Source organism: Anopheles maculipalpis, chromosome 3RL (genome assembly GCF_943734695.1).
Source record: "Anopheles maculipalpis chromosome 3RL, idAnoMacuDA_375_x, whole genome shotgun sequence".
NCBI classification, from domain to species: domain Eukaryota; kingdom Metazoa; phylum Arthropoda; class Insecta; order Diptera; family Culicidae; genus Anopheles; species Anopheles maculipalpis.
In genome coordinates this window covers 62,441,330-62,465,432 of record NC_064872.1, presented here as the reverse complement: position 1 = coordinate 62,465,432, position 24,103 = coordinate 62,441,330, and the positions used below count along the sequence as shown (strand labels likewise).

At 43.4% G+C, this 24,103-nt stretch overlaps 6 protein-coding genes across 7 annotated transcripts in view; 2 read left to right on the top strand and 4 right to left on the bottom strand.

Moving 5' to 3' along the window:
• The window catches only part of LOC126562633 (calcium-binding protein E63-1), a 219,496-nt gene that overhangs the window by 56,604 nt on the left and 138,789 nt on the right, over nt 1-24,103 (bottom strand). The gene's annotated exons all lie outside the window — the stretch shown is intronic.
• Nucleotides 29-1,157, bottom strand: LOC126562589 (uncharacterized). The gene is made up of 2 exons (XM_050219138.1): nt 1,000-1,157; nt 29-923 (listed from the first exon to the last, which is right to left on the bottom strand). Exons 1-2 carry the CDS (start codon nt 1,120-1,122, stop codon nt 57-59), a joined length of 990 nt encoding a protein of 329 aa, XP_050075095.1. The 5' UTR covers nt 1,123-1,157; the 3' UTR covers nt 29-56.
• On the top strand, nt 1,990-4,192 carry LOC126561985 (phosphatidylserine lipase ABHD16A). Of its 2 annotated transcripts, XM_050218385.1 has the most exons (9): nt 1,990-2,069; nt 2,151-2,204; nt 2,291-2,604; nt 2,674-2,813; nt 2,883-3,136; nt 3,211-3,560; nt 3,645-3,784; nt 3,875-4,011; nt 4,082-4,192. In XM_050218385.1, exons 1-9 carry the CDS (start codon nt 2,010-2,012, stop codon nt 4,190-4,192), a joined length of 1,560 nt encoding a protein of 519 aa, XP_050074342.1. In that variant the 5' UTR covers nt 1,990-2,009. The 2 variants fall into 2 exon arrangements, with proteins under 2 accessions (XP_050074342.1, XP_050074341.1); XM_050218384.1 differs by having other exon boundaries at nt 3,645-4,011.
• On the bottom strand, nt 5,349-6,787 carry LOC126560864 (ribosome biogenesis protein BRX1 homolog). The gene is made up of 2 exons (XM_050216814.1): nt 6,495-6,787; nt 5,349-6,413 (listed from the first exon to the last, which is right to left on the bottom strand). The coding sequence occupies exons 1-2, from the start codon at nt 6,684-6,686 to the stop codon at nt 5,349-5,351; spliced, it is 1,257 nt and encodes a 418-aa protein (XP_050072771.1). The 5' UTR covers nt 6,687-6,787.
• On the top strand, nt 7,520-12,859 carry LOC126561388 (serine/arginine repetitive matrix protein 1). The gene is made up of 5 exons (XM_050217500.1): nt 7,520-7,579; nt 7,811-8,822; nt 9,058-9,256; nt 9,341-9,976; nt 10,695-12,859. Exons 1-5 carry the CDS (start codon nt 7,568-7,570, stop codon nt 12,853-12,855), a joined length of 4,020 nt encoding a protein of 1,339 aa, XP_050073457.1. The 5' UTR covers nt 7,520-7,567; the 3' UTR covers nt 12,856-12,859.
• The window catches only part of LOC126562833 (uncharacterized), a 30,859-nt gene continuing 23,047 nt past the window's right edge, over nt 16,292-24,103 (bottom strand). The window contains exons 3-4 of the mRNA XM_050219422.1: nt 17,350-17,518; nt 16,292-16,481 (exon numbers count right to left, since the gene is read on the bottom strand). Coding sequence (XP_050075379.1) covers nt 16,292-16,481; nt 17,350-17,518 — 359 coding nt within the window. The remainder of the gene's footprint in view (nt 16,482-17,349; nt 17,519-24,103) is intronic.

Here is a 24,103-nt window from a genome sequence, read left to right as displayed (position 1 = left end):
TGTGAAAAATCCTGGGGAACGGGAAATGATTAAAAATATTGACGAAATGCTCTCCTTTACGACATTCTTAGCTTAGGAATGCGCGAACGATTGATTTGTTTTTCCGCACTGTTCGCGATTTCATTGCTGCGGGGTAGCAACTTTTGCTCGTCCGCAACAATAATGCTCTGCTTGATCTGTCCAGCCAATGCCAGCTTTCGTATGTTGTTCGATACCGTACCGATGTTGGTCATGCATCCCAACGGTGTACGATTGCCCGCCCTTAGAGCCGCTGGTGTCAACTTATCCTTTTTCGGTGTTTGCTCACCCCGACCCGAGTTGTCCTGCTGTGGGGTGCGCTGTTGCTTTTCAACCTTCGCTTTGGCGTCGCCTTCGAGTGCTTGCAAATCCGCTACCTGCAGTGCGTTGTTTTGTTTCGTTGCCTTTTGCTCCTCATCACCATCGTCATGCTTAACCAATACCATTGGCGTTCGGGCAATAGCAATCGAAGGGGAACGGGGATCGTTACCTGTGAAGGGTATAACTTCGGCGTCCTCGAATATGGTCATCTCTTTCGCGTTTGGTGCATCAATGATCGGTGCCGTTTCATCGTACTCGATTTGAAGATTGCATAAATCCGGCAGCTGAGTGTTACAATCTTTGAACGATGCATCCAGATGTTCCTCCACGTCCGGTGCATTGATGGTGCTTTCATCGTACTGTAGCGATGATACCACATTGGTCAAAGAGCAATCGGAAATCTCTTCCGGTTGCACGACTAGCGGAGTTCTGTTAAAGGTGCTGGGCGAACGTGGATCAACGATGGATTGGAAACGCTTCGGCAACAGATTGCACGGCGTCTGGAGAACGTTCGCGGACGGTTCCGCGAGTACCGATGTGAGATCTTTCACTTTTGTGATCGATGCACGCGATACACCAGCATGCTATAAAAGCGATATATTATAAATTACACTGGAAAGCGAAAAGATAGGAAGCAAAAAGTGAGACTACTGTACCTACCTCTTGACTGATGGGGCTTCTGTTGATGAAGAGTGTAGGCGAACGGGGATCTGGATTTGAATCGCTGCTCGTATCCAGTATGTTTTCGCTGGATGGAGAAATTTTGCTGCTCAGCGATCCCATAGCGTCGTAATCAGTGTTACAATTCCAAACGTTGTAATGCAAAAGGGATAAACCAACTTCACGGCGATTAAAATAATACACCCCAGCTACGCTTCAGCTCGTTGCGATTATGTTTTGGCGGTTGTAGTTGTTTGAATTGTTGACAGTTTGACAGAAGAAACTTAACGTCAGACACGTCCAACGTTCGTGATAGCGGCACTTTTCTAATCGGTAGAAAGTAATCATTATCAGTATTTTTTTTAGTAACAGATCAGATAGAAGACAAAAAAAATTGTATTTTTTTGTACGTGACATAGAAATTTACCGAAAAAAGAATAATCAAATTGCTTTCCGTTGCGAGTCAATCAATCTATCTTTACCTTGGTTGCCTTGTCACATTCCCTACAAACGTCATCTGCAATGAAAAACAACAACAAAAAAGTTACAAAAAAAGCAATTATATTAAAAAAAACCACCAATACACCTTGCGCAGGCTGAATCCGTGTGCTTTTTTCCACATTTTGTGTCGTCGCTCCGGCAAAGCGGGGAGATGATGCTACGTTAGATAAGTGGTATTATACCGAGTGGATATGCATGAGCTTGGTTATTAGACAACGAACATCGAAACCTCGAATAATTCCGTGGTGCAAGGAAGCAGCCGAAGCTCTCTAGCTCTCTTTCCCCAAGGCAAACCAGCTTCTGTGGCGTAGTGGCGAATAATTGGTATAAACCCATTCCAGTGGATCCTTGCAGCAGCGTTGTGCTTATCGGGCGAGAAAGTTGTGTTTTGTGCGCATATACGTCCCACTAGCGACGTTTTACGGCCAAACAAGAGTGACAAAGCAGCAACAAAACAAAGCCCACCACCTTTAACCAAAACATCGTTCGGCACAGCCACCGTGGAAAACATGCCATTCCATAAATATATTTTTACTCCGAGATTGTTGAAAGAGTACGATGGATCGCGGGTTAGTATTTGAGCGATTAAAACATCTCCGTAAAAATCATTTGCTGCTTAACTTTCTCTTCCTCATTTCGTTACGTTACAGGACAACTACGAACCGGGCACGTTGGAAAAATATGGAGATCAAATACTGACAGCTGTTAGTTCTTTTTTTTTTCTTTACCACCGATTTGTGACCGTGCAGAACTACATTGTTTTCCATGTTACTTTTCTCCCATTTAATAGCTAAATCTAATGTGGAGCTTCAGTTACTACACATCGCCCATACTTGTGTCCTTCCTCTATCGGCGCGGATACTTCGTTGCCGAATCGGTTGGCACATTCGCAAAGGTGACAACCGGAATCGGGCTACTGGTGGCTGTCTCTCTCTGTATGCGAGGTCTTGGGCGGTCGATGAACATGGTGTACGTGCGGTTTGCGGAAACGCTCGAAAATGCACGCCGCAATAGCGACCGTTGCGGCGATCCGAAAGCAGCCCTCCGGCGGTACGATTTTGATTTCGAGCAGTGGCCCATCGATTACACTGTTAAGGGTGGAAGGTATGGCAACAAGATGGAGGAAAAAGTCGTGAACAACTCTCACATCTAACGTTCCCATACTCTTAACAGCCGTAAAACGACAGCTCAGCGCAATAAGAACTTCTGGATCTCATCACTACCGTGTCAGATTGCCGCTTACGTTGCCATTCACACGTTTGGCATTCGTATGATTTATCCCGGTTCGGTACGGTTACTGCAAAGCTATGTTGGTAAGTGGTTTCCTGATCGAGCATACGAACACGCATTTCAAATGTTAAATTTAAACACCATTCCCCCAGAACCGATGCTGATTGAGGGACGCACGAAGCTAGTTACCCAGTGCAACGGGCAGCGCAACAAAGTGAAAACGGCCGATGGGAATGAAATCGATACAATCGTGGTTGACAATCGAAACAAGAGCGCAAACGGTAAAACGCTCGTTATCTGCTCGGAAGGAAATGCTAGCTTCTACGAGATCGGTATCATGTCGACTCCGTTGGATTTGAAATATTCCGTGCTCGGTTGGAACCATCCCGGGTTCGCCGGAAGTAGTGTAAGTGCTACACTCGGTTCCGGTATGTTTTTTGGGAAAAAATGTAAATCATACTTAAAATCCATCTTCCACAGGGACGTCCCTATCCGGATCAGGATCAGAATGCCATCGATGCAGTAATGCAGTTTGCCATCCGCGAGCTTGGCTTTCTTCCGGAAAACATTATACTGTACGGTTGGAGTATCGGTGGCTACTCAACGCTTTATGCCGCCTCGCAGTATCCCGAGGTGAAGGGCGTTATTCTGGACGCAACGTTTGACGATGTGCTTCAGCTAGCGTTACCACGTATGCCGGAACGAATTTCTAATATTGTAAAAATTGCGATACGAGATTATGTTAATCTAAACAACACGGAACTGATAGTTCGGTACAATGGGCCGGTGCTGTTGATACGACGAACAGAGGATGAAATTATTTGCTCAGAGTAAGTAATTTCCGTTGGATGAAAATTGAAAGGCAAAAATGTGAGATATTCACCCTGTTTTTGGACGTTTTTCTACCCTCACAGAGATGCTAGTCTAGGTACAAATCGTGGAAATTTCCTGCTCATCAGTATGCTTAAGTATCGTTTTCCTAACATCTTCAAACCGGAACAGGAAACACTGGCAAGAGAATTATTATCGAAACCGGTCGATTTCATCAAGAACGGTGTGTATAAAGAATCAAATCGCCAACATGCTGGTAAAACCTCGAACAAAATCAACGTGTTTTTACCTGCTTTTCTGCCTCTCTTTACAGTACCAGAACAATATTGTACCTCGCTGCTGATGTCCTACCTGAGCGATAACGGCAACAACGGTACCAGCCGAAGTTATCCACTAGAGATTGGTGCCGAGTATACAACGGAGCAGCGTAACTCTATGGTTAAATTTCTGGTACGCGATACACACGTAACTAGCTTTGCCGAAAGCAGATGTTTACTAACGCTTTTCCTCTTTTCCCTAGGTAAAAAAATATTTAGTAGACTTCAAATCGACCCACTGCACACCGCTACCGGAAGAATTTTTCCAATTGCCGTGGGAAATTCCATCCGAAACAGATTACGTTTTTACATAGATGGATATAAGCATTATTAGCCGTTAAGTAGGCGCTGCTGCTTTTTCGGTTGCTGTGGTAAGAGCTATTTTTTCAATCATTTCACACATCCAGCGGGACCGTACTGACCAATAATTCGATTTATGTTGGGAATCAGTGACCAACGAAACTGGGCACGTCCAATATGGGATTCCAGTATTGGTGCCTTTCAAAGGTTTACTTCCTGGTAACGTTAGAAAAGAAGAAAATAGCCCAGGGTTTTTGTTAATTTGTATTATCCTGCTTGGACCAGAAATCGTTTTCTTTCTGTGTGGTTTGTGCCTAAGTGTGTGTGTGTATCCTCTGCCTGTGTCAAATCGTTTAGTTTGCTCAAACTTTCTCACTCCTTAACCCTGTGGGCCGCTTATCAATTTCCCGAAATTTTTAATTCTGTACTACATAAAACAGGGAAGTATTGTTTTACGCACACAAACATATTTACCCTGTAGAATTATTAATGTATGGGAGTAAAAGGAAAGTAGTAGCGCATGGGCCGCTTTTGTGTCTATTTGCCTTTGGGACAAGAAATCTAAAGGATTAGAACAACAATTCCAGATATTTACTCCTAAATCGGAAGTGGAAATGAAAGGAAATTACAAACCTTTACATTCTTATACATATAAAAAATATGATATATACTTACTATTGACGGTATATGGTAGAAAATTGGTAGGTGAAGGAATTTCTTAAGGCATGTAAATCCGAAGCGACAAATACCGGAATGTTTGGCACCCTTCGCTGGTAAAGGGTTCTTTTTTTCAACCAAATATCGGGGAATATTTTCCCCACCTCATCCAAAACCAGATGGTAAATACAGATCTAAACTATTTTACCCGTAGGGTGTTGTATAATTCTGATATAATCGAAGCGTGGCGGCTGGTGAAAAACAAAATAAAACCTCACATTGTAATGTTATTTTATTAGTGTCTGTGCAAGATACGATGAAGTTGCTGTCGTCTTTTGCCCGAAACGTTTCTTCCTTTCTCTGTCGCAGAACTTTGAAATGCTGCGTCGTTCGGTATCGTTCTCATGTCATTCCCAACCGGAATAATAGAATCGATTCAGTATTATCATTTGTTTGTACATTTAATCTGTGTACCCTTTATTAATCCTGAGTGTTACTTGTAAGTGGCGACAATTACAATGCTACTCCCTTCTTTCCATCAAACTTCTTTTTCCCCCCTTTCTGAACCTTTGCTCCTTTTTTCGCAGCTTTCCTTGCTTCCTTCGCATCCGATTCATTCTTTTCCTTCTGCATCTTTTCCCTTTTCGTGGGCAACCGCTTCTTGGTGGATTTCTTAGCATTAGCCAACTTTAATTTGCGCATTTCGTCCCGTTGCTTCATAAGCTTCTGTCTCTTCTCGATCTTCTCACGTTCCCGTTCCTCCCTGGCCCGCTGCTTCTCTTGCTTCAGAACTTCCTGGACGCGTTCCTCAACACCACCCTTGAAGATTTCACCGTACGGTGTAAGTTTGTGTGTGTCCTTCGGTACGTTGAGTTCTCGTTCGACCTTTTTCTTCGTCTTTTGCAAATACTTCTCACTGGCTGCCTTCCGTAGCATTTGCCGATGCTTGGCCGGGCTTTGATAGATGGGATTTTCCCAGATGGGATCGCCACCGAACGAACCGCTAAATATTTTGATGGGATTCATCACAAACCGAGGTCCTATCTCGGTCAGTCCACCATCTTCCGAAAGAATCTGGAAATGGCGGTACCAGATTCTATTGTCTAGGTAGGTGAACGTAATCACCCGATCGATGAACGGTTGACTCTTCGGGTGGTGGTTCGGTACGCCGAAAATTTGTACCAACAGTTCCTTGATCAGCAAGAGGTGCGATTGTTTGGTGAATTCTTCGCTAAATGATAGCAAAGGACGCGAACCACGCAGACAGTTGCCGGTCAGCTTCATTTCGCCCATCGTGTGAATGTTTTCGACGAGAAATTTCACCGAAGGACCAACGCTCGCATTGGCTAGCCACATGTACAGGTCACGCTTGCGGCGCCCTTCAAACAGCATCACCTTGTTGCAGTGTTTCATCTCGCTCATCTCGTTCACCACCTGCAACGTTTTCCAGCGTTCCATCTTCGGTTCGGCACGGTGGTGTGGCATTAGCGTTCGCAAATCTCGCATCAAGTGACGGTCGCGGTGGTTAATACCACGAGCGCACAGTACCAGCACACGCTGTCTGTTGGTCCATTTGCTCTGGAAAGCACGTGCAATACAAGATCAGGTATTCATTTTTTTTTTCAATCGGTGACAACACATTTTCCATCTCATATTTACCTTCTTCGGAACCGGCTCATCGGAGATGCGTGTTTCCTTCAGCGGCTTAATACCTTCATCCTCCGACTCGTCCGAATCTTTTGGCTTCGCCTTTTGTTTTCCTTTCTGTTTACGCACCGGTTTCAGCTTCTTTTTCAAATTTGCCGTCTTTTTGCCCTTGGCATCGTTTTTATCTGTTTGCATTAACTTCATTGTGGTTGATTTCACGTAAAACAATTCGGAATTCGGTTATTTTAGATGGGTTAGCACGCGGTTTTTGTATCACCACACGCGAGCAGCGTTGATTGTTTTGACAGTTCAACAGTGCGTGACTGATACGACTGACAGCATCTAAGTCACAGCCGTTTGGGCACAGTGGTGGCGAGAAAACAAAAAACTTTTTTTTACCTGTAATTCTTCTATGTTTGTTTCTGTATGAATTTTATGTTAATTCAAACCTTAAAATGCTCCTCATTTTTCTCCAAAAACAGTCTAGCCCAGACAATTACGAGCCATACTAATTTTGTTAGAAAATTATTTTTGCTTCACGGAACTTAACAACCTTGTCGTGTTCGCCCTCACTGACAGCAACGATTTGACAGTAGGTCAGCTTTTTTTGCTGTATTTTTTCTGTCTTCTGCTCCTTTGCCGAGAACGCCATTTTGCAAAGGCCGCGCGTACACTTTATGTTTGCGAGTGGAACAAACCTTGCTACCGCAGTGTGAAAATTACAGATCCGCCAGCCCGAATTCAATCGCTCAAGAATGTGCTTTTCGTAGTGAAACAAGTGGGTGCTTCCAGTGCACAGAAATCGGTCCGTGCTTCACCCTAGCCGAACGGTAATTGGTCCGCGGACCGCCCTTACGGGTGTCGAACGTTTTGCCGGGGCCGACGAAAAATAGTTCGGGGGTGACGAAAAAAGTGGTGAAAATTCGGACGATTCTGGTGCTCTGGTGCGTGCGTGTGATTTTTTTTCGTCTTGTCCGGTGTTGCCAATCCATAAAACAACACTTGGGGCAAGAAAGCAAAAAAAGTGACAGAACCAAGTTGTATTTGGTGTGTTCCGCTGACCGAGCTGAACAAACGGCCGCAGGATGATGTTCACTGTAAGTGTCCTCCTTCCCTTTCCCTTCTATCTCCCTGGCAGCAGCAGTAGCAAGAGCGTCGAAGGACGTGTCTGTATTGTGCAATGTGCGCTGGGTTCCTTTCCGATTTGTCTCCACACAGAAAAACACACCTGTTTTGGTGTTACGAAACTTCCGAACGTATTAAATTCGTTGTACCTAATTTTTCCCCTACATCACTGTTTCTGGTTGTGTATTTTTCTCATCTCCAAGGGTACAAATCAGCAGCAGGATTCGCGGTTCTCCGACAAGGAGAAGAAACTGCTGAAACAGATGAAGTTCAGTGACAATCTCAACAAACGGGTCGATATGTCCAAGGTAAAGCTGGACGTGTTGCGCCCATGGATCAGTCAGAAGATTACCGACATGCTCAACATCGACGACGACGTGATCGTGGAGTTTGTGTACAACCAGCTCGAGGAGGAGAAGTTCCCATGCCCAAAAAAGATGCAAATCAATTTGACCGGCTTTCTGAACGGTAAAAATGCGCGCGTCTTTATGGAAGATCTGTGGACGCTGCTGCTATCGGCGCAGGACTCCGAAACTGGCATACCGGAAGAATTTATACAGGCAAAAAAGGAGGAAATTTTAAAGCGCGAAGAGGAAGCTCGGCTGCAGGAGGACGGTGGCCGCGGGCACCGGTCGCGTAGTCACACCCGCGACAAGGAGGACGGCGGTGCAAAGACAAAGCCGAACAAAAATGCTCCGCGCCAAATGTACAAACCCGAACCGGAGGATTACATCGACGAGGAGGAAAAGATGATCGAAGAGTTTGTAGAGGCCGAAGTGCCGAAGGAATCGAAAAAGGTAGTGCCAGTCCCGGTACTGCCGGCTGCTACCGTATCGCCGGAGGAATTGACAAAGGGTGAAAGCAAGTTGGCGGAAGTGGCGGAGAAAACCTCGAAAGAGCATACTTCTACGCGTCGCAAATCAACCGAAAGGGCAAAATCCGGAGAGCGTAATAGTGATTCGAGAGTGCGTAGAAAATCTCGCGATCGTTCACGATCACGCACGGATCGGAGGGCATCGTCTCGCGATCGGAGAGGATCTTCGCGTGAGAGGCGATCCTCTAGGGATCGCAGACGATCGTCCCGTTCGCCTCGTAGATCGGCGGATCGATCGCGCAAACGGGGTGGTAGCCGATCGCCGAGGGATAAGCGGACGAACGATCGTGACCGAAGGCGTTCGCGTAGTAGCTCTCTGTCGCGGAAGGAAAACAAGAACAGTAAGTTATATTGAAATGAAAATCAATTAAGAACCGAACTATTCTTAACGGTCGGTATTATCTTTGCTGCACTTTTATGGCTGTTAATATTAATTTATATCCTATATAGATGGCCTTACATTGGCTCATTAGCCGTAGATCTGAGCTGCTCTAAGCATTACATTCATTCGGATAATCTTAGTTAAATGGTATGCCATTCCCCAAACCAATTTATGAATAATCAATCATTTTCCAGGTAATGGCAACTCTGCCGCTCTGTCCAAGGTCCAATCCAAGCTGATGAACATGGCGGAGGGAAAGAAACTTGCTGCAAACAAAAAAAGTCCCAGCCGCTCGTCAGCAGATTCACGGTCCCGCAGCAGATCGGGATCTGCTACGAAAGAGAGTGCTCGTAAGAAGAGTGCTAGTCGTTCTCGATCCCCATCGAAATCCAGGTTAGCACAAGTGGGAGCACCTGCTATCAAAATCAGTCAAACTCTTATCCGTTTCCTCCCCCGCTTTCCCTTACCTATTTCCAGATCGAGAAAAGCGAAAAAGGGTAACCCTAGCTCCCGATCTCACAGCTCGAACTCAAACTCATCCGGTTCATCCTCGTCCAGCGCGAGCGAAAGCGAGAAGAAAACCAAAGCCTCCGCAGGCACTTCAAGCGCGACCGGCAAAAAGCGTAACGGCCGAAACAGTCGCAGTCGTACCCGGAGCCACAGCCGCAATCGTCGCGATACATCGAGAAGCCGATCAGGCAGCAGCCGGTCATCGTCATCGCGTGGCCGTAAGAAGGATGATTTTGAGATTCAGAAGAAGGAAAACAGTATCCAAAAGAAGCGTCACTATCGCTCGAACAAGGATTCGTCCGATTCGGAAGCGGGCGATGGTGGTCGTAACTCGTCGGCGAAAGGTTCCGCTGCATCACGTCGCCGTGTTGGCGATGGTAATGGGGGTGGTGGTAGGTTCGGTGGCCGGGACAATAGGAATCGTGATCGACGATCGCTTTCACGTGGTCGGGGTCGTGATGATGGGCCCGGGCGTGGACGGGGCGGACGATCAAGATCTCGGTCGAGAAACCGATCCCGTTCGAGGTCGCGTAACCGATCCCGATCGCCCAGAAGACGGTCTCGATCACCAGCTGGACGGCAGGGTGGACGGGCGAATGTTCGGTAAGCATAGCTAGTATGATCCTTCATTTAGGAAAAAGCTTCTTTGTTGACGATCCTCGCAAAAGAAGTGAACCTTTCAGTGTCTACACGATCCGAATGTTGCAGTTAAAACTAGTATTTGACGTTTTCTTTTCAATTACTTGACGACCAGAAGATAGAATACCTTTTTTCCCCCAAAAAGCTTTTTTGATTACGATAAAGACTTCGCATAACTAATCGATAGTTGGAGAGATCATGTAGTAACGTCTGCATTAAATATTTTACTGATTTGAATAATTTTTCCTTACATGAATGATGCTTTTTTCCGTATCATTATCGCAAGTGAAAAAGTTGTAGATCGTCAGGTACTTCCTGCGTATATACTGCATACAGACGCTTTCGTTGTAACTTGATCCTCTCCATACAGGAGAAAAACCAGAACTTAGAATTTGCGCAAAATTACCAAACACTTCAATAGTTTCTGAAGGCTGTGAAATGCATCCAACAGAGATAATATAAATCCAATGCCTAGTATCCTAAACGGAGCTATTTATTAAAGAAACTTTAGGTGGTCATAAGTCATCTATTTTTGGAAGTATCATAAAACTAATAGTAAAAGGTTTGATTTCGCTGCGTCAACATACTCTTCATTTATCGATTTAAATTCATTTGAAATATTTATTACAATATGTTGAGATAATATAAATATTTTAACATGTTCCGTTCATTCATCTTTCAGTGATAATAATTATGGTCGTCGCCGTTCTCCGCCGCGTCAGGGTGGTCCCTCGGGCAGAGCTTCTGATCGAGACATTCGTGACCGAGAACGTGAACGAGAGCAACGGGACCGTGATCGCAATCAGCAGCAGCACCAGCAACAGCAACGTTTCTCGGGAGGCAACGGGCCACCGCGTCGTGGTTCATCCCGCGAAAGGGATCGTGACCGAGGGGCTAACAATAACAATTCTCACAAATGGCGTCGCTCGGACGAGCTACAGCGAGGTGAACCTCAACCACAACGACAACAGCAACGGCAGGAGATGGGTCCACCGGTTTCGAACCGCTATGATGATCGCGAATCGCGCAACAACAGTCACCGGGATTCGTCGAGTGGTGGCAATCGGTCGGCAGTTGGTCGGCGCAGCAATAGTACGGAGCCACAAGATCGATTCAAGGGCAATCAGGGTGGTTCGGCACGAGGTGGAAATAGGAAAGCTTCACAAAGCCCTGCCGAATCGACCGGCAGTGGACGATCGGCGACGAGACTGTCTAATGCAGGAGATTCTACCGAAAGGATTGACGATGGTGGTGGTGTTGTTGTACCAGCCGAACGTCACCGTAATTCCTCCGAACGTGCACGATCGGATAAAGCATCTGTCAGAGAAGATAGTACCGAAAGAGAGGAGAAAATGCGTCCGAATAGTTCATCTGCTGGTGCTCGCAAACAGCAAGATCCTGTTGCAGTAATTAACGCCGCAAGCGCACGCCGTTCAAATGACAGAGCTAAGGAAGCAAGCAAAGCAGTGGAGGAAAGTAGAAAGGCAGCAAAATCGGCTCCTTCCCAGATCAACAGCTCACGATCAGATCGAGGTTATAGGAGCAGTCTGTCAAGAACTCCTTCGCCCTTCCTGAAGCCACACGAACTCGAGGCAGCAGCGGTAGCAGCAGCAGCAACACTAAATGCTTACTTGAACACTACCACGGGAGCCAATTCTGCCTCAGCTGTTTCAACTGATTCGAAAAAGCAACCGCAGCAAAAGTTGGTCAAGCCCACCCGTCAAAAGAAGCAGCGTGCAAGCTCCGAAAGCGACGATGACGACGACAGTTCTGGCAGCGACAGTGATGATTCGCAAGAGGAAAAGCAGGCGAAAAAGCCAACCGTATCCAGCAGACGTGGTGAAGATAATGAGGAAAAGGAGGACAATGACAAAAAGGTGGCGACAGCTCACAAAAAGCGCAAGTTGAAACGAAAGCCCGAATCTAAAAAGCGAAGCAAACAGCACCATCGTCGCTCTTCCTCGTCGGAATCCTCGTCGAGCAGTGGAGATGATGATGAGGATGACGATGACGATGAGCGGGCAGTTGTTCAGGACGATCAATCGTCCGGAGAGGAACGTAAATCTCGCGCCAAGGATCGTCGGGAACCAAAGAAAGTGTCTGGTGGTGGTGGTTCGGGTAAGGGAGCACCGGTGCCAGCAGCTGTGGATCATGATCAGCAGCGCCAGCGTAAGCAGGGACACTTGAAGGAAGGGGCCGACAGCCGGAAGGTGCACCGTGATAGTACGTCCTCGGTCGAACAGCACGGAGGTGGTAAAAAACGAAAGCATTCCACTTCCGAAAGCAATTCCCGGGCTCCGGTACTACAGCCGGAAGAGCAGACAGCGCCGAAGGTTTCGAAATTGCTCAGTAGCTCACAAAACAGTGGCATCAACAATAACAACAACAACAATGTGTCCTCATCATCCGCCGCTTCCTCGAAGGGTAAAATCGTCGCCCCCAAGGTGGCCGAATCCTCTTCGAGCGACGATTCGGACGATGATCGTGTTTCGGAACGGCAGCGCAAGAAACGGCGCAAGGATAAGAAACGCCAGCGTAATGTGTCACCCGACGATGCGAGCGCTTCATCCGGTAGCAAGCGTAGCAAGAAGCACAAGAAGCATCGAAAACATGCGAAGAAACATAAGAAACACAAGAAGCATAAGAAGAGTAGCAAGGGCAGTGGCAAGTACCATCGGAACAGTTCGTCCTCATCGTCGGATGAGGAGGAAGGTCCGGTGGTAAGGTCGAAAAAGAGTATCCTAGCGATCGGTGGTGGTACGGTGATCAACGATGATCTGGAGAAGCAACTGCGCGAACGGGCTCTAAAGTCGATGAAAAAGCAGCAAAGCATCTCGGATTGAAAGATCTTCACTGGGGGCGATCCATCGTTTGAGGACGAAATAATTGTATAGATAGGCTTATAAAGGTTGATCCGCAGGACAGACAGATATTGGAATTGGTTCGGTGGCATCGAGAGTGAGAAAGAGAGAGAGAGAGACAGAGATTTCAACCATCTGGCAGCAAGTCGAATCGGATCGGATCAAAGCAAGCACGTCATGGGCATGCTTTTCCTAATTTCCATACCCACATTTTATCGTCGGAATAGAGCAAGAATGGTGTAATCCCGCTGATGATGATGATAATGATGATGATGATGATGATGGTACGATTGAACCAATCGTATCGATTTACTCCTGCTACATTACTACGTAGATTTATTATAGCAACTTTAGGGAGGGTGGAGCTGTTTGTGTGTGTGTGTGTATGTGTGTATGGAACAGCACTTTTCACGGTTGGCAAAGAGAAACACACCCAAATCTAGATTTACTTTAGGATAAGAAAGAGAGAAGGAGAGAATGAAGCGGTTTGGGAGAGAGGGCGAGAGAGAGTTATTGGCTAGATAGTGTGCAGCTTTAAAGCAAACACTTTCACAGTGTTGCTGTAAGTAGTACATACCATCTTGATAGTGTGAGAATATTGTTAGTAGAGTTTTAATCCTCCCCCACCCGGTGTGTTAGTTTTACAATCAATTAGTCAGTTCCAACACCCGGTGTCGCGATAGGTGGTTCTCCCCCACCTCCCCCCTTCCCTCCTCGAGGGTTTCCCTATTACCGATGTGTTGCCATGACGATGACGCAGTGTGTATAACAAGTGCATTCTCCTTATATTTTCGTCACCAAGTCACTTTTTATAGTCTAGTCGCTCTAGACGCGTATACAGCTCTTCATTCAGCTATCTCCCTCGCTCCGTCTATCTTTCACTTTCCATCCTGTTCGATATCCTTTTCTTTCAATTTTTAAACGGACCGAAATGCTGTTGGTCTTCTGTAATGATGAGGCAATTATATTAAAAAAAAACAAAAAGCAAACAGATTAGAATTTAGGTAACCAAAATTAGAAACTAAAAAAAAAAGTGCGGCATTGCATTGAAACCGCGTATGTAAGAAAGCTAATAAATAAATGCAATTCTCTTTTGGCTCTCCATGTTTCCTTTACCACCGTCTCCGCTTTGCTGGATCAACTTTCTTCGTGGCGCACTTTAAGCCGTGTTGTGATAGCAATATGAACAATGGAGACATTATACACAGATGCCGTCAAAACAGCAACGTTTCGGTGTTTGAAAGTGTTAGTAGCAACACCATATTAATTCGAGAAACAGAAGCGAAATGCAGTATAGCAAACAAAAAAAAAAACTAGCGTGAAATAACTTATAGTACACCGAATTTCGGATTGTCCATGTGGGCACATGGGATATGGACACAGTAAAGGATAGGGGAGGTGAAGAAAAAAAACGAACTCTTAAATCTTAGTCGAAGCGTGTGAAAAGCAAAAAATGCAACACAAATAAACAAACAAGCATTACGTCTATTGGAAAAACACCGTTGTAGAAACAGAATTTCAACTAAGCGAAACACAAATAAAGAATAATCATAGAAAATATTTCTAAAATCGTATGGAAGGCATTTTCTGGGATGGTGTCTTAACCTGCCAAAAGAGAAAAAGGATTGAAAGAAACATTGACCTCCACCTCCACGAAAGAACGACGAAAAGGATAGGAACTCACTTTACTTCGATGAACAGACGGATTACAGATTAAATCTGATTTAAAATGAAGATGCACTTTTGAACAGTTGTTGTGAAATAGGGTAAAGAATCGATGCCTTGAAATTGAAATCCATCAGCACACAATAGTCCTCGCAATTCCTCCTCACAATAGTTTTTCCAATTTTTTATCCCAGTCCTGGACTTGATCCGCATTCATCTGTAAGTTTACTTAGCCCAAATATTTATTTCAACATCGATTTGTAATTTATTTAGTTATTAATCGTCTGACTAATGGACCACGTGCGATATAAAAAGCATATTAAAATGGAAGACATCCTTAAATAGAGTAACGATATGCTTATAAATATAACAGATATATCAAAGGTACGAAACAGATGAGCTTAATGTTTTCCAGGACTGATCGATGTAGGGAAAACCCCAAGCGGTGAAGGACTCTTGCACGCACAGATTACCCATTAAGAATTATTAGCTTCTCCAGTGCACGTAGCAAAACATGATATTCCGATTCCATGTTCTCATGGCAGGACCCTGAAGTGTTCCTTCTTTCATAACCAGCTGGAGGAGAACATTGTCACCATGTGCACCATACTGATGCATTTGCCGTGGAATCTACGATATCCGACTGTTGTTTGATGACCTACGTCTGCTCGATTCTTGACGTATCTGGAGTCCATCTAGCGAAAGTTCACGAGCTTTGCTTTGAAAACAAGCTGAGATACTTCGTCGCGTTCCTGCTGATAATCAGAGCAACTTGCCGGCTCAGCTCTCGGCAATCGAGCGCTAAATCCTGGAAAGAACTTTCTACACAGCATCCGCGTTCCGTGAGTACTTGTTCTCGGTGGCTTCTAAATCCTGACCAGCTCAGACAGCGCTTCAAGAGGGTCTTGTGGTTCGTTGAAATTTGGACTAAATTAACAAATTAACAAATAATCCTTTTGGGCTTGAGTATTGGGTCCTGGACGACAAATTCACCCAGTCTCTTCTTAAACGAAATTTCTTGATAAACGGCACTCCTTTCGATAAACATACCCCTGGTGGTTCCCTAGTCTTCTTGTCCACTTTTAAGGCCACGAACAAGCACAACCAGGCTCTCCTTAATTTTTATCATCACTTACCTGATCATCCCTGTGAACAAATAATCCGTGCAACAAATGAAAAACAGATCTTAATGGTTAAATCGAATAGAAATATTTATTTTGTATTTACAAAAAGTATACTAAATGCGCCCTCACACACACAAACACGGTCAGTGTTTTTTTTTTTGTTGCCTTTTTGTTGTTTCGTAACCTATTCCTATTCCGTCGCGTTGATGATAGTCGTCGTAAGAACTACCGATAACTCCGCACCTTACATGCGTTGTATTGCGATCAGTGTCGGGACCCTCTAGCTACACGTATGACCCTGAACGACCGGCGCCGGCTATCCGGTCGAAAGAGTGAAGTGGGAGTTGCAGGAAAGCAGAAGAAAAGTGTCAAATAATTTAATGTCAAAATGCCTATTTAGTAGTAATGTCCCACGGTGTTAACAGCCGGTGTTGGGCCCGCTCATTTTTTGTTCCAAGCCCAGGTAGCATTAACTCATACATCGTCTCGTTCTCGGTCGAACGTGCTTCAAACAATCACATTTCCTCCAAATGCCCATCCCAGAACGATTTTATTTGTCTATTCTTTCAAATGATTTCGATGTCGCTCTGTCCATACGATCGGGGTGTGGATGATCGTACCGCGGTGATCTACGGGATAAAGTTGCCACCGGTTTCTCGCGGCTTTTCGGTCGCGTACTTCGGCTTGCAGACGCAGCCACTCTCCACCAGCACGTAGTCCTGTCCGGTGAGCGTTACCGGTCCGAGCGGGATCACCAGAAACAGGTACGGTACGTAGGTTTGTGTGCATTCGCCTCGCACGACATCACACTCGGAAGATCTGTTGGTTGGAGTTGGATAGGACAGTAGAAAGGATTGGGACATTTGGGTTAGCTTTTGCTTTTCATTTGCTAATTCTACATTCAAACCGACGCCGAGCCCGACGACCAAAAACGGGTCGGCGGACGGGTAAAGTAAGAGTCCAAAGTAGTCGACTTTGGCGACTTTCTCTGCACGAAAGAGAAAATCGGTCAAGTTTAAAGGCCAATCGCTGCCAGCGCTGGACGCGATTAAATTCCACCGAGCGATATGTTAATATCGCACTCACAAGCACAGGTTTAGTGGAGGATGGTGGTGATGTTAATGCTTTGCCCATCCTTATCGGTCGTCGGTGCCGGCAATGTGGGGCGTCGAGTAAAAGTTAAACTTTCCTACCGCAGAGTACGGGACAGGATGCGAAGATCGACAAACTGTGTAGGAAAATAATATATGTACGATCGGTGGCCACAAACTAAACTAAAGCAAATAAATCGCAATTTCGAAGGCCGCGCTACACGGCAGTGCGCGAAAGCGGAGGCGAACGAAGGGTAGCGAAATTCGTGTGCCCCCCATGTGTGACCGAGCACAGTGGAAAATGGCTCACGTCGCTGTTTGCATAAATAATGGCACACAGCAAAAGCGTCAATGGCGGCAAACTTTCGATCGACCAAGCGCGCTGCACTCGCCAGAGTTGGAGAATCCTCTCGAATCGAATTTATTTATCGCACGATGGGTTTGCAATTCGTGAAGCGCGCTATAGAGGAGCGCTACAATCGTTTGATTTGTGGCCTCAGGTTTCTCCACTGAAGTCTTATTGTGGAGTTGTGGGCAAACGGTTTGATAAAAAATTCCAACACTCCGATGGGAAAGTAGAATACGAAAATACTTACTCGCACACCTCGAAGACGACCTGCTGCAGCAGATCGGGGAACTTCTGCACAATCGTGACCGGCTGGCCGGAAGTTAGGCTGACACCGTACATGGGTGCGGTAGTGTTGTAGCGGGTTTTGCAGAGGCGGGACGGTGTATCCCGGCACTGGCTACTATCCAGCGAGCGACCTTTAAAGACGGAAAAAATGTGGAAGATTTGGATTAGATTTTGGACGACATTTTGGTGAGTTGTGTGCGTGCGTAGTTGAATGCTTCCGGGGCAATCGTTTATGTTTCGGGTGCTTCAAACGATCTCAAGGGGTACCTTCAGCATACTAAATAATGAGCGTGGATGACATTGAAGTGCTAATGTGTCTTCGTATCCATAAAAGGTGCCTAACTACTTTAGATTTTGGACGAGGTAGTGTTTAAGCGGATTTGGTAGGTTCTTCGTTTAATAAACTTTGCATGAAACGATTATTGAGATTTTCATTAGCTCAACTGTACACTATATACTTGGATAATAATAAAATACTATTCAATTGTAGATTCTTTGTATACATTAAATAGGAATATGATTTGCAGGAGTCACCAGCCAGACAGGTTCAGTATCTTGATCGCTGAAATATTCGAAACTACTCATCGAAACAGTGTGATACCGAATTTCCCATTAAAAATAGATTTAGCAATAAATAACTTCTAAAATTCCTACAGAGGTAAATCTTGGAGAATAAACGCTTTGTGACTGGAATTTTGGTATCGTTCGTCTGGTATGACTGAACTTCGATAGCTTAGAATCTAAGAGTCAACTCATTTTGGGCAGTTGACATGGCATTCGTGGGCAGCCCCGTGTGAGAGCAATAACGGCACTGGTCTGCATGCTGCAGGACCAACATGTATGTGTGCTTTAAGGCCTCACAAAAATCTCTTACGTGCTAAGTCCATAGTCTAATCTTATCAAAATCCTAACTAATTTTAATAGAGAGTGGGAAGGGGAGGACATGAAGAGGGCAACATTTGAGAATCAAAAAGATAGGACGAGAAATTAAATGATCGGATCGTGCGCAGAAGGGGATCCATACTGTCCAATGCTGAGCGGCGAGGAAGTATGAAAATTGGAGGACGTGAGCAATCGCCGCGTGTAGGACGGAAGCATCTATTGAAAAGAACCTCAGTGATAAAGGAGAACTGAGCTAGGGATCGGCGAGCTACTAGGCACTGAGAATTAAGTGCGTATTGCAAATCTGGTGAACGACTATCCAATCTTGGAGGTTGGGCACCAGATTACTGATCCATACTCCAACAGTGGTCTGATCAAGGCCCGAAATAGGGTTTTTAGGCATATGGGGTCGTTAAAATCATCGTTAGTTCGGTCGTTAAACTGTAGCGGGTTTAGAACTATGAGGAATGAGCAGTCGAAGAGAGGCCACGGGGTTAAAGCCGCCCACGAGGACTAGTGATCCCATCCGGATATTTTCCCCGTAATGAGTACTGGCTATCTAACTACGAAGCATCGATAAGTCTTGTAAGTCATTAGATTGCTTGTTCAAAATCAGAAAGGCAACACAAGTAGAGATAGGACAAGCAAGTCTAATCTTCACGCAGAATACATATATTTTAAATTCGATACTTAGAATAATTCTACACGACGCAAGGATATCGTTTTGAATTCAATGCTTAGCTTTACGTGGATCGGTTTATGGTCGTAAGTCGTGCCAAATTTGAGAAGTATAATCTCGAAAATATAATATAGGCTCAAGACTAAGCGTAGCTGAGAAAAAATGATAAATTTATCAAACGTCAAACACAGTTTCTCAACTGCTTTTAGCTACGGATTTATAAAAATTGTTTTCAAATTAGTCTCGTGGATATTCGTGGAGAAGGTTATCACGATTTTCTTAGCTCCCGTAACCGTGAGCCTTACAAGTTTGACATACTAAATGGCTAGGACTCGAGCCTATTTTGAATCTTATTTATCGTCCTATCTCGGTTTATAGTAATTACTTTAAATTAATTTTTTCAATCTGGATTATTTCTATCTGAAATCTGGCCAAATCTTGAGACCCTAGCGATTCAGACGAGATGCGATAAAAGGTCTTCAAAAATATAACTTAAAAAATATATTGTGAATCTGAATGTTATACCAAGATGCAAATAAAAAGATTTTTCATGAATCAAGTCCTTATTATCAGATTTTAAAAATGAAAGAGTAAAGATTTTTTTTCAAAATTCAAGATTCAAGAAGATTCAAACAAGAGTCGATTTACTGAGGCATAGAAATTAAATGAGATTGTATTGCAAAATATTTACAACAGGTTGCTAACTTTCAATCAATGCAGTTCAGAACGCGGAAGTAAAACGTTCATTTTCAGAAAAAAGTATAATTCCCCAACGACGGAAAATGCCTTTTTATTTCATGGTTCATCAAGCACCGCCGTACCGTCAAATAGAACTCATCACCTTCAATCAAAGAATGAGACGTCGAGGAAAAGCTACGATGGACGGCTGAGCGCACAGGTTGTTTAGCTGCGCGTCGAACGAAGAACGCAGCGTTGGATGACATGGTGGAAATTTGGAATGCATCATCAGTCCCGTCAGAGACCACCATCATCTCTTCCAGCATTCACCAGCATCATCATCATCGCCGTCACCGTCAATGCTGGACGTTCTGACGGGTGTCGTCAGACCCACTTTACGTTCCCTAAAACCGTTACACGCGATATCCGTGCATTGCCCCGAAGTAACAGTAACTATACGCGCATCGGCCCGGTCTTCAGTGCCACTGTTTTGGATCTGGTTGAACGCCAAGAACGAACGGGCACTTAGAATAGGGTTTAAGACGGTGAGCAGACGCAGCTTGGTGTAAGATGTTAATGCGACAATATGCTAATGTATTAGGCGGGTTCGTGTGCTGGTACTTGGTTTGTTTTGTTTTCCTTTGGAAGAGGCTTTCAATTCCAAACCTAAGTAACGAGAAGTGTACAAGTTAGCCACAAGGCAGTTTGTAAGATGTAAGAAGCATTGATATTTTGGTTTAATTTTCTTAGCCAGTTAATACTTTAAACGATAGAGCTACTTTGTGTATTTACTTAATACTTGAGAAGCAGTTTTTTGCTGTAGAATTAGAGTGGCATTAGATTTTAACTCCATTTTTGATTGAAAAGAATCTTAGAACAAAGCTCTTGGCATTCCAGTTACGGAAAAAATAGGTTTTATATTATTCATAGAGTAAAATATACAGTTTGCTAAGATAATGACTAAAGTCAGTATGATTCTTTAAATTGTACTGTTTGTCTGTCTGCTGCTAGTAAAATGTTTCACGCTTTTAACGGCTAAACAGTAATAATGGTTCTCATGTTGTACGGGATGCATCTCATGCAAGTTTGTGTGAAAAATCACCGTAGATTGTGACCATTATGCGTAGGGCATAAACATATTTTTTAAATAAATCATTATTGAAATGAGGAAAGTTATTTGAAATTATTGTTTGAAATTATTGTGTCGCAAAGCTAGCTTATGTATAAGAATAATTTAAAAAACATTTCACTAACTTATTTCTTCATTAAATCGAGACAGTTCATACTGTAATTGAAAAAATTCGATAGTGAGTCATATTTTTTTATTTAAATTTAAACTTAAACTTAAAAATTTAAATACGGAAAAAAATAATATTTAAACATGATTTGAGTGGAAAGTTGATTGAATTACTAAAACTTTATAAAAACTAGTTAAAATAAGTTTTTTTGGATTTTATAAAACAATAGTTTTAATATTTTTAATATGTCCTACTCAGCCATGTTCACAAACGACTGTGGAGCTTGCATGTGAGTTTGCTGCGTGCAACTTGAGGGCCTACATATATTACTCTTTAGCCCTTTTAACTAATATTCTTCTAGGCTTAGTGACCTTTTAAGGTCACACCGGCTCAAATCGAATTGCTTACTAGACTCGCCGATACCACGTAGTTGGATATGCAGTCCTCGCTACTGAGAATTGGTCTGATTAGGATTTGAACCCCGGTCCTGCCGTGTGAAGACTAACACCGCTGGTGCCTCCAAAACCGGGACGCCCCGATAAAACTAATATAAACGAATTTTATTAATATGTTTTTTTGAACAGCTTCATGGACACTAGTAGGGACAGTCTATTGGTAGAGGTAAAAGGCAGTCAGTTTCGGGGTTGAAATCGTAGTAAGAACTGACTATACAATTTTTTTTTTTTTAAAACATTGTTTATTTAAAACAACTTAAAAACTAGCTAACAAAAGAAAAGTGGGGTACATGTAGGGACGACGTACAGGTTTTACAAAGAACACTTAAGGATATTTTCATCAATCACAGCATTGTTGTTTCCAACAATGTGGATGATGTAGTTTGCAAACAAACGTAGGATAGGAATCCTCTTACTTATGCTAATGTGACTTAAAATAGGTAAGAGGAGGGAAGGGAAGTTGAGGTTGTGGTTTGGGACAATGGCTTCCATAGCCTGCATCAGTGTGCTCCAAGCACTAGACACCCTGGAGCACAGGGCAAACTTGTGCTCCAGAGTCTCTGTCCGGGAGCAGTATGAACAGGCTGAAGGAGCCCGATTCATCCTGTCGAGCAGCAGTCCGTGTGGAACCTTGTTGTGCACCAGCAAGTACAGCATCGAGCGTTGTTCGGATGAAAGTTTGTAGCTGGTGGGTTGTGTGGTATTTATCAACAAATCTTTTAAAACATTCGATGGTCGCCGAGATCTAATAAATCGTAAAGTCAAGAAGAAAAGGAGCTGCCGTGGCAAAAAAAAACAGGAGCTGCAATTGGAAACTCGAACTATCAAATATGAAAGTTCTCTTAACTAAAAAAAAATCCTGATCCTAATGAAACATATCCTGAACAATCGGGTTACATCTGCTAAGTAAAGACGAAAACCCCCAAAAGAGACGACAGATCCTGGCCACCAAACAGTGTTGTAGGACCATGCGAATGATACAGAAAATTGCAAGAAAATTAAAGCTTTATAATCTAATGTTAAAGTGTCAAGAATAATGCAGCACAAGATGAAGACGGACACTGTTACCCATGTCGGTGACATTCCATGTGAAAAATTGCTATATATGCGCCATTCACGAGTAGACCCATTTCGAAGGACTTTATTCCATTCATTATGTATTCAAGAGGGTGTACCAACTGCTCGTTAAACGTCAGAGCAAAGCGCCATTTAAAGGCATTTATGGCCAATATGTCAGGCAATTGCGTAAGGCATTATTCAGTCCCAAATAATACCATTTTTGTAGAATGCTTCTTGGCTTTTTGGAGCAAAAATTAATCCTTCGAATTATATTTTTGTAAGCACAGCCTGGCTGTATTGCCTGACTTATGAATATCACGTAGTGAGGTTAGTCAGTCCTCACCACGGATGGACGGTCCGGATGGGATTTGAACTCCGGCCCTGCCGTTTGAAGACCGAGAAGATCGAGTTATCTGCTGTAGTTTAATTTAAAATGCTGTCGAAAGATTGTCTAGTTTTTATATTGCAACTTTATGCTTAGAAGCAATTTAAGCTTGAAGAATTAGTAGTAGTGGTAGAAGTTTATTTTGGACTTCATATTTATAGCGCTGTTTAACAAATTTTTGTTCGTTAACAATGGGTTTGCTTTGCACCGTTTGCTTTCTTTGCTGACTCTTTCTGGTTAGCGATTGCTGTTTTTTTTTTTTATTTTTGCTATCGATTGTGGTTTAATATTATCAATATGGGAAAAATTTACATAAAAAACCAACGAAAAAATATTTTATTTTAAATTTAACCTAACCCTAACACTATGATAAATAAAAACGAAAATAAAGGATAAATAAAAGGATAAATTAACCTAAATTCAAGCCAGCATGGGTTAAATTGCTAACTGGATCAATTTTCTTAAATTACTTAGTGGGCAGCTGTTGTGATAGTTCTGGAAGACTTTCTGAATAAATTCTTCAATTGTGGCTTTGTTTGTAATTCTGTGAAGCTCTCTAGTATTGAACCAAGGAGGAACATTTATGATCATTTTCATGTGAGAATGCTATGCTCTTCCAAGCTGGGACTGCATACGTTAGTACTGGTCGAAAAAATGTCTTGTATACAAGTAATTTCTTTTTTAAATTCAATTTTGATCTGCGATTAAGAAAAGGGTTCATACTTTTAATCAATTTGTTCGTTCTTACTAGGATTTTTTCAATATTTGTTTTAAAAGTAACCCGTTTGTCAAAGTATTTTATGTTTGTTTTCCAAGGAATATTCCACTGACTTATTAACAGTTCGCTTTGTGGTAGTTTCCTCGTACAAATTTTCCTTGTGAAAAAGATTGCCTTAGATTTTCAGCTATTTGTTTTCAGTTTCCATTTGGTACAGTATTGGGCATATTTTTCTAGAGCTTTGTTTAAATGTTTAATAATTACTTTAGGATTTTTTGCAGAAGATGCGATTGCGAAGAAGATCTGACATGAGAAGATCCGATTGAGAAGATGCGACATGAGTGAGTGAGAGTGAACGTTTTCTACAAATTAACCAATTTTTTCTTCCAAAAATAACCTTTTTCATTAATCAAGAATCATGACGAAGTACTTCGGGAGATGAAAATGAATGATTAACCGGAGGGAAATAATAAAAAGAATTGCATTTAGATGCCCCACTTTGATTTGAGACATTTACTGGAAGCCTTTGGAATGGACATTCGAATATCGTGAGACAAATTCAGGCAATCCCGTCATTTTTACGCATCTCATCTATTTAATTTAAATCATACAGCGAAAATTC

Bases quoted from the DNA above. Each gene is read 5' to 3' on its own strand.
- LOC126562589 (XM_050219138.1), bottom strand. From the start codon at position 1,122: ATGGGATCGCTGAGCAGCAAAATTTCTCCATCCAGCGAAAACATACTG. The intron at 924-999 runs GTAGGTACAGTA...TCGCTTTTATAG, and splicing joins GAAGCCCCATCAGTCAAGAG to CATGCTGGTGTATCGCGTGC.
- LOC126561985 (XM_050218384.1), top strand. From the start codon at position 2,010: ATGCCATTCCATAAATATATTTTTACTCCGAGATTGTTGAAAGAGTAC. The intron at 2,605-2,673 runs GTATGGCAACAA...TACTCTTAACAG, and splicing joins TACACTGTTAAGGGTGGAAG to CCGTAAAACGACAGCTCAGC. The intron at 2,814-2,882 runs GTAAGTGGTTTC...CCATTCCCCCAG, and splicing joins GTTACTGCAAAGCTATGTTG to AACCGATGCTGATTGAGGGA.
- LOC126560864 (XM_050216814.1), bottom strand. From the start codon at position 6,686: ATGAAGTTAATGCAAACAGATAAAAACGATGCCAAGGGCAAAAAGACG. The intron at 6,414-6,494 runs GTAAATATGAGA...CGTGCTTTCCAG, and splicing joins ATGAGCCGGTTCCGAAGAAG to AGCAAATGGACCAACAGACA.
- LOC126561388 (XM_050217500.1), top strand. The intron at 9,257-9,340 runs GTTAGCACAAGT...ACCTATTTCCAG, and splicing joins CGATCCCCATCGAAATCCAG to ATCGAGAAAAGCGAAAAAGG. The intron at 9,977-10,694 runs GTAAGCATAGCT...TTCATCTTTCAG, and splicing joins GGTGGACGGGCGAATGTTCG to TGATAATAATTATGGTCGTC.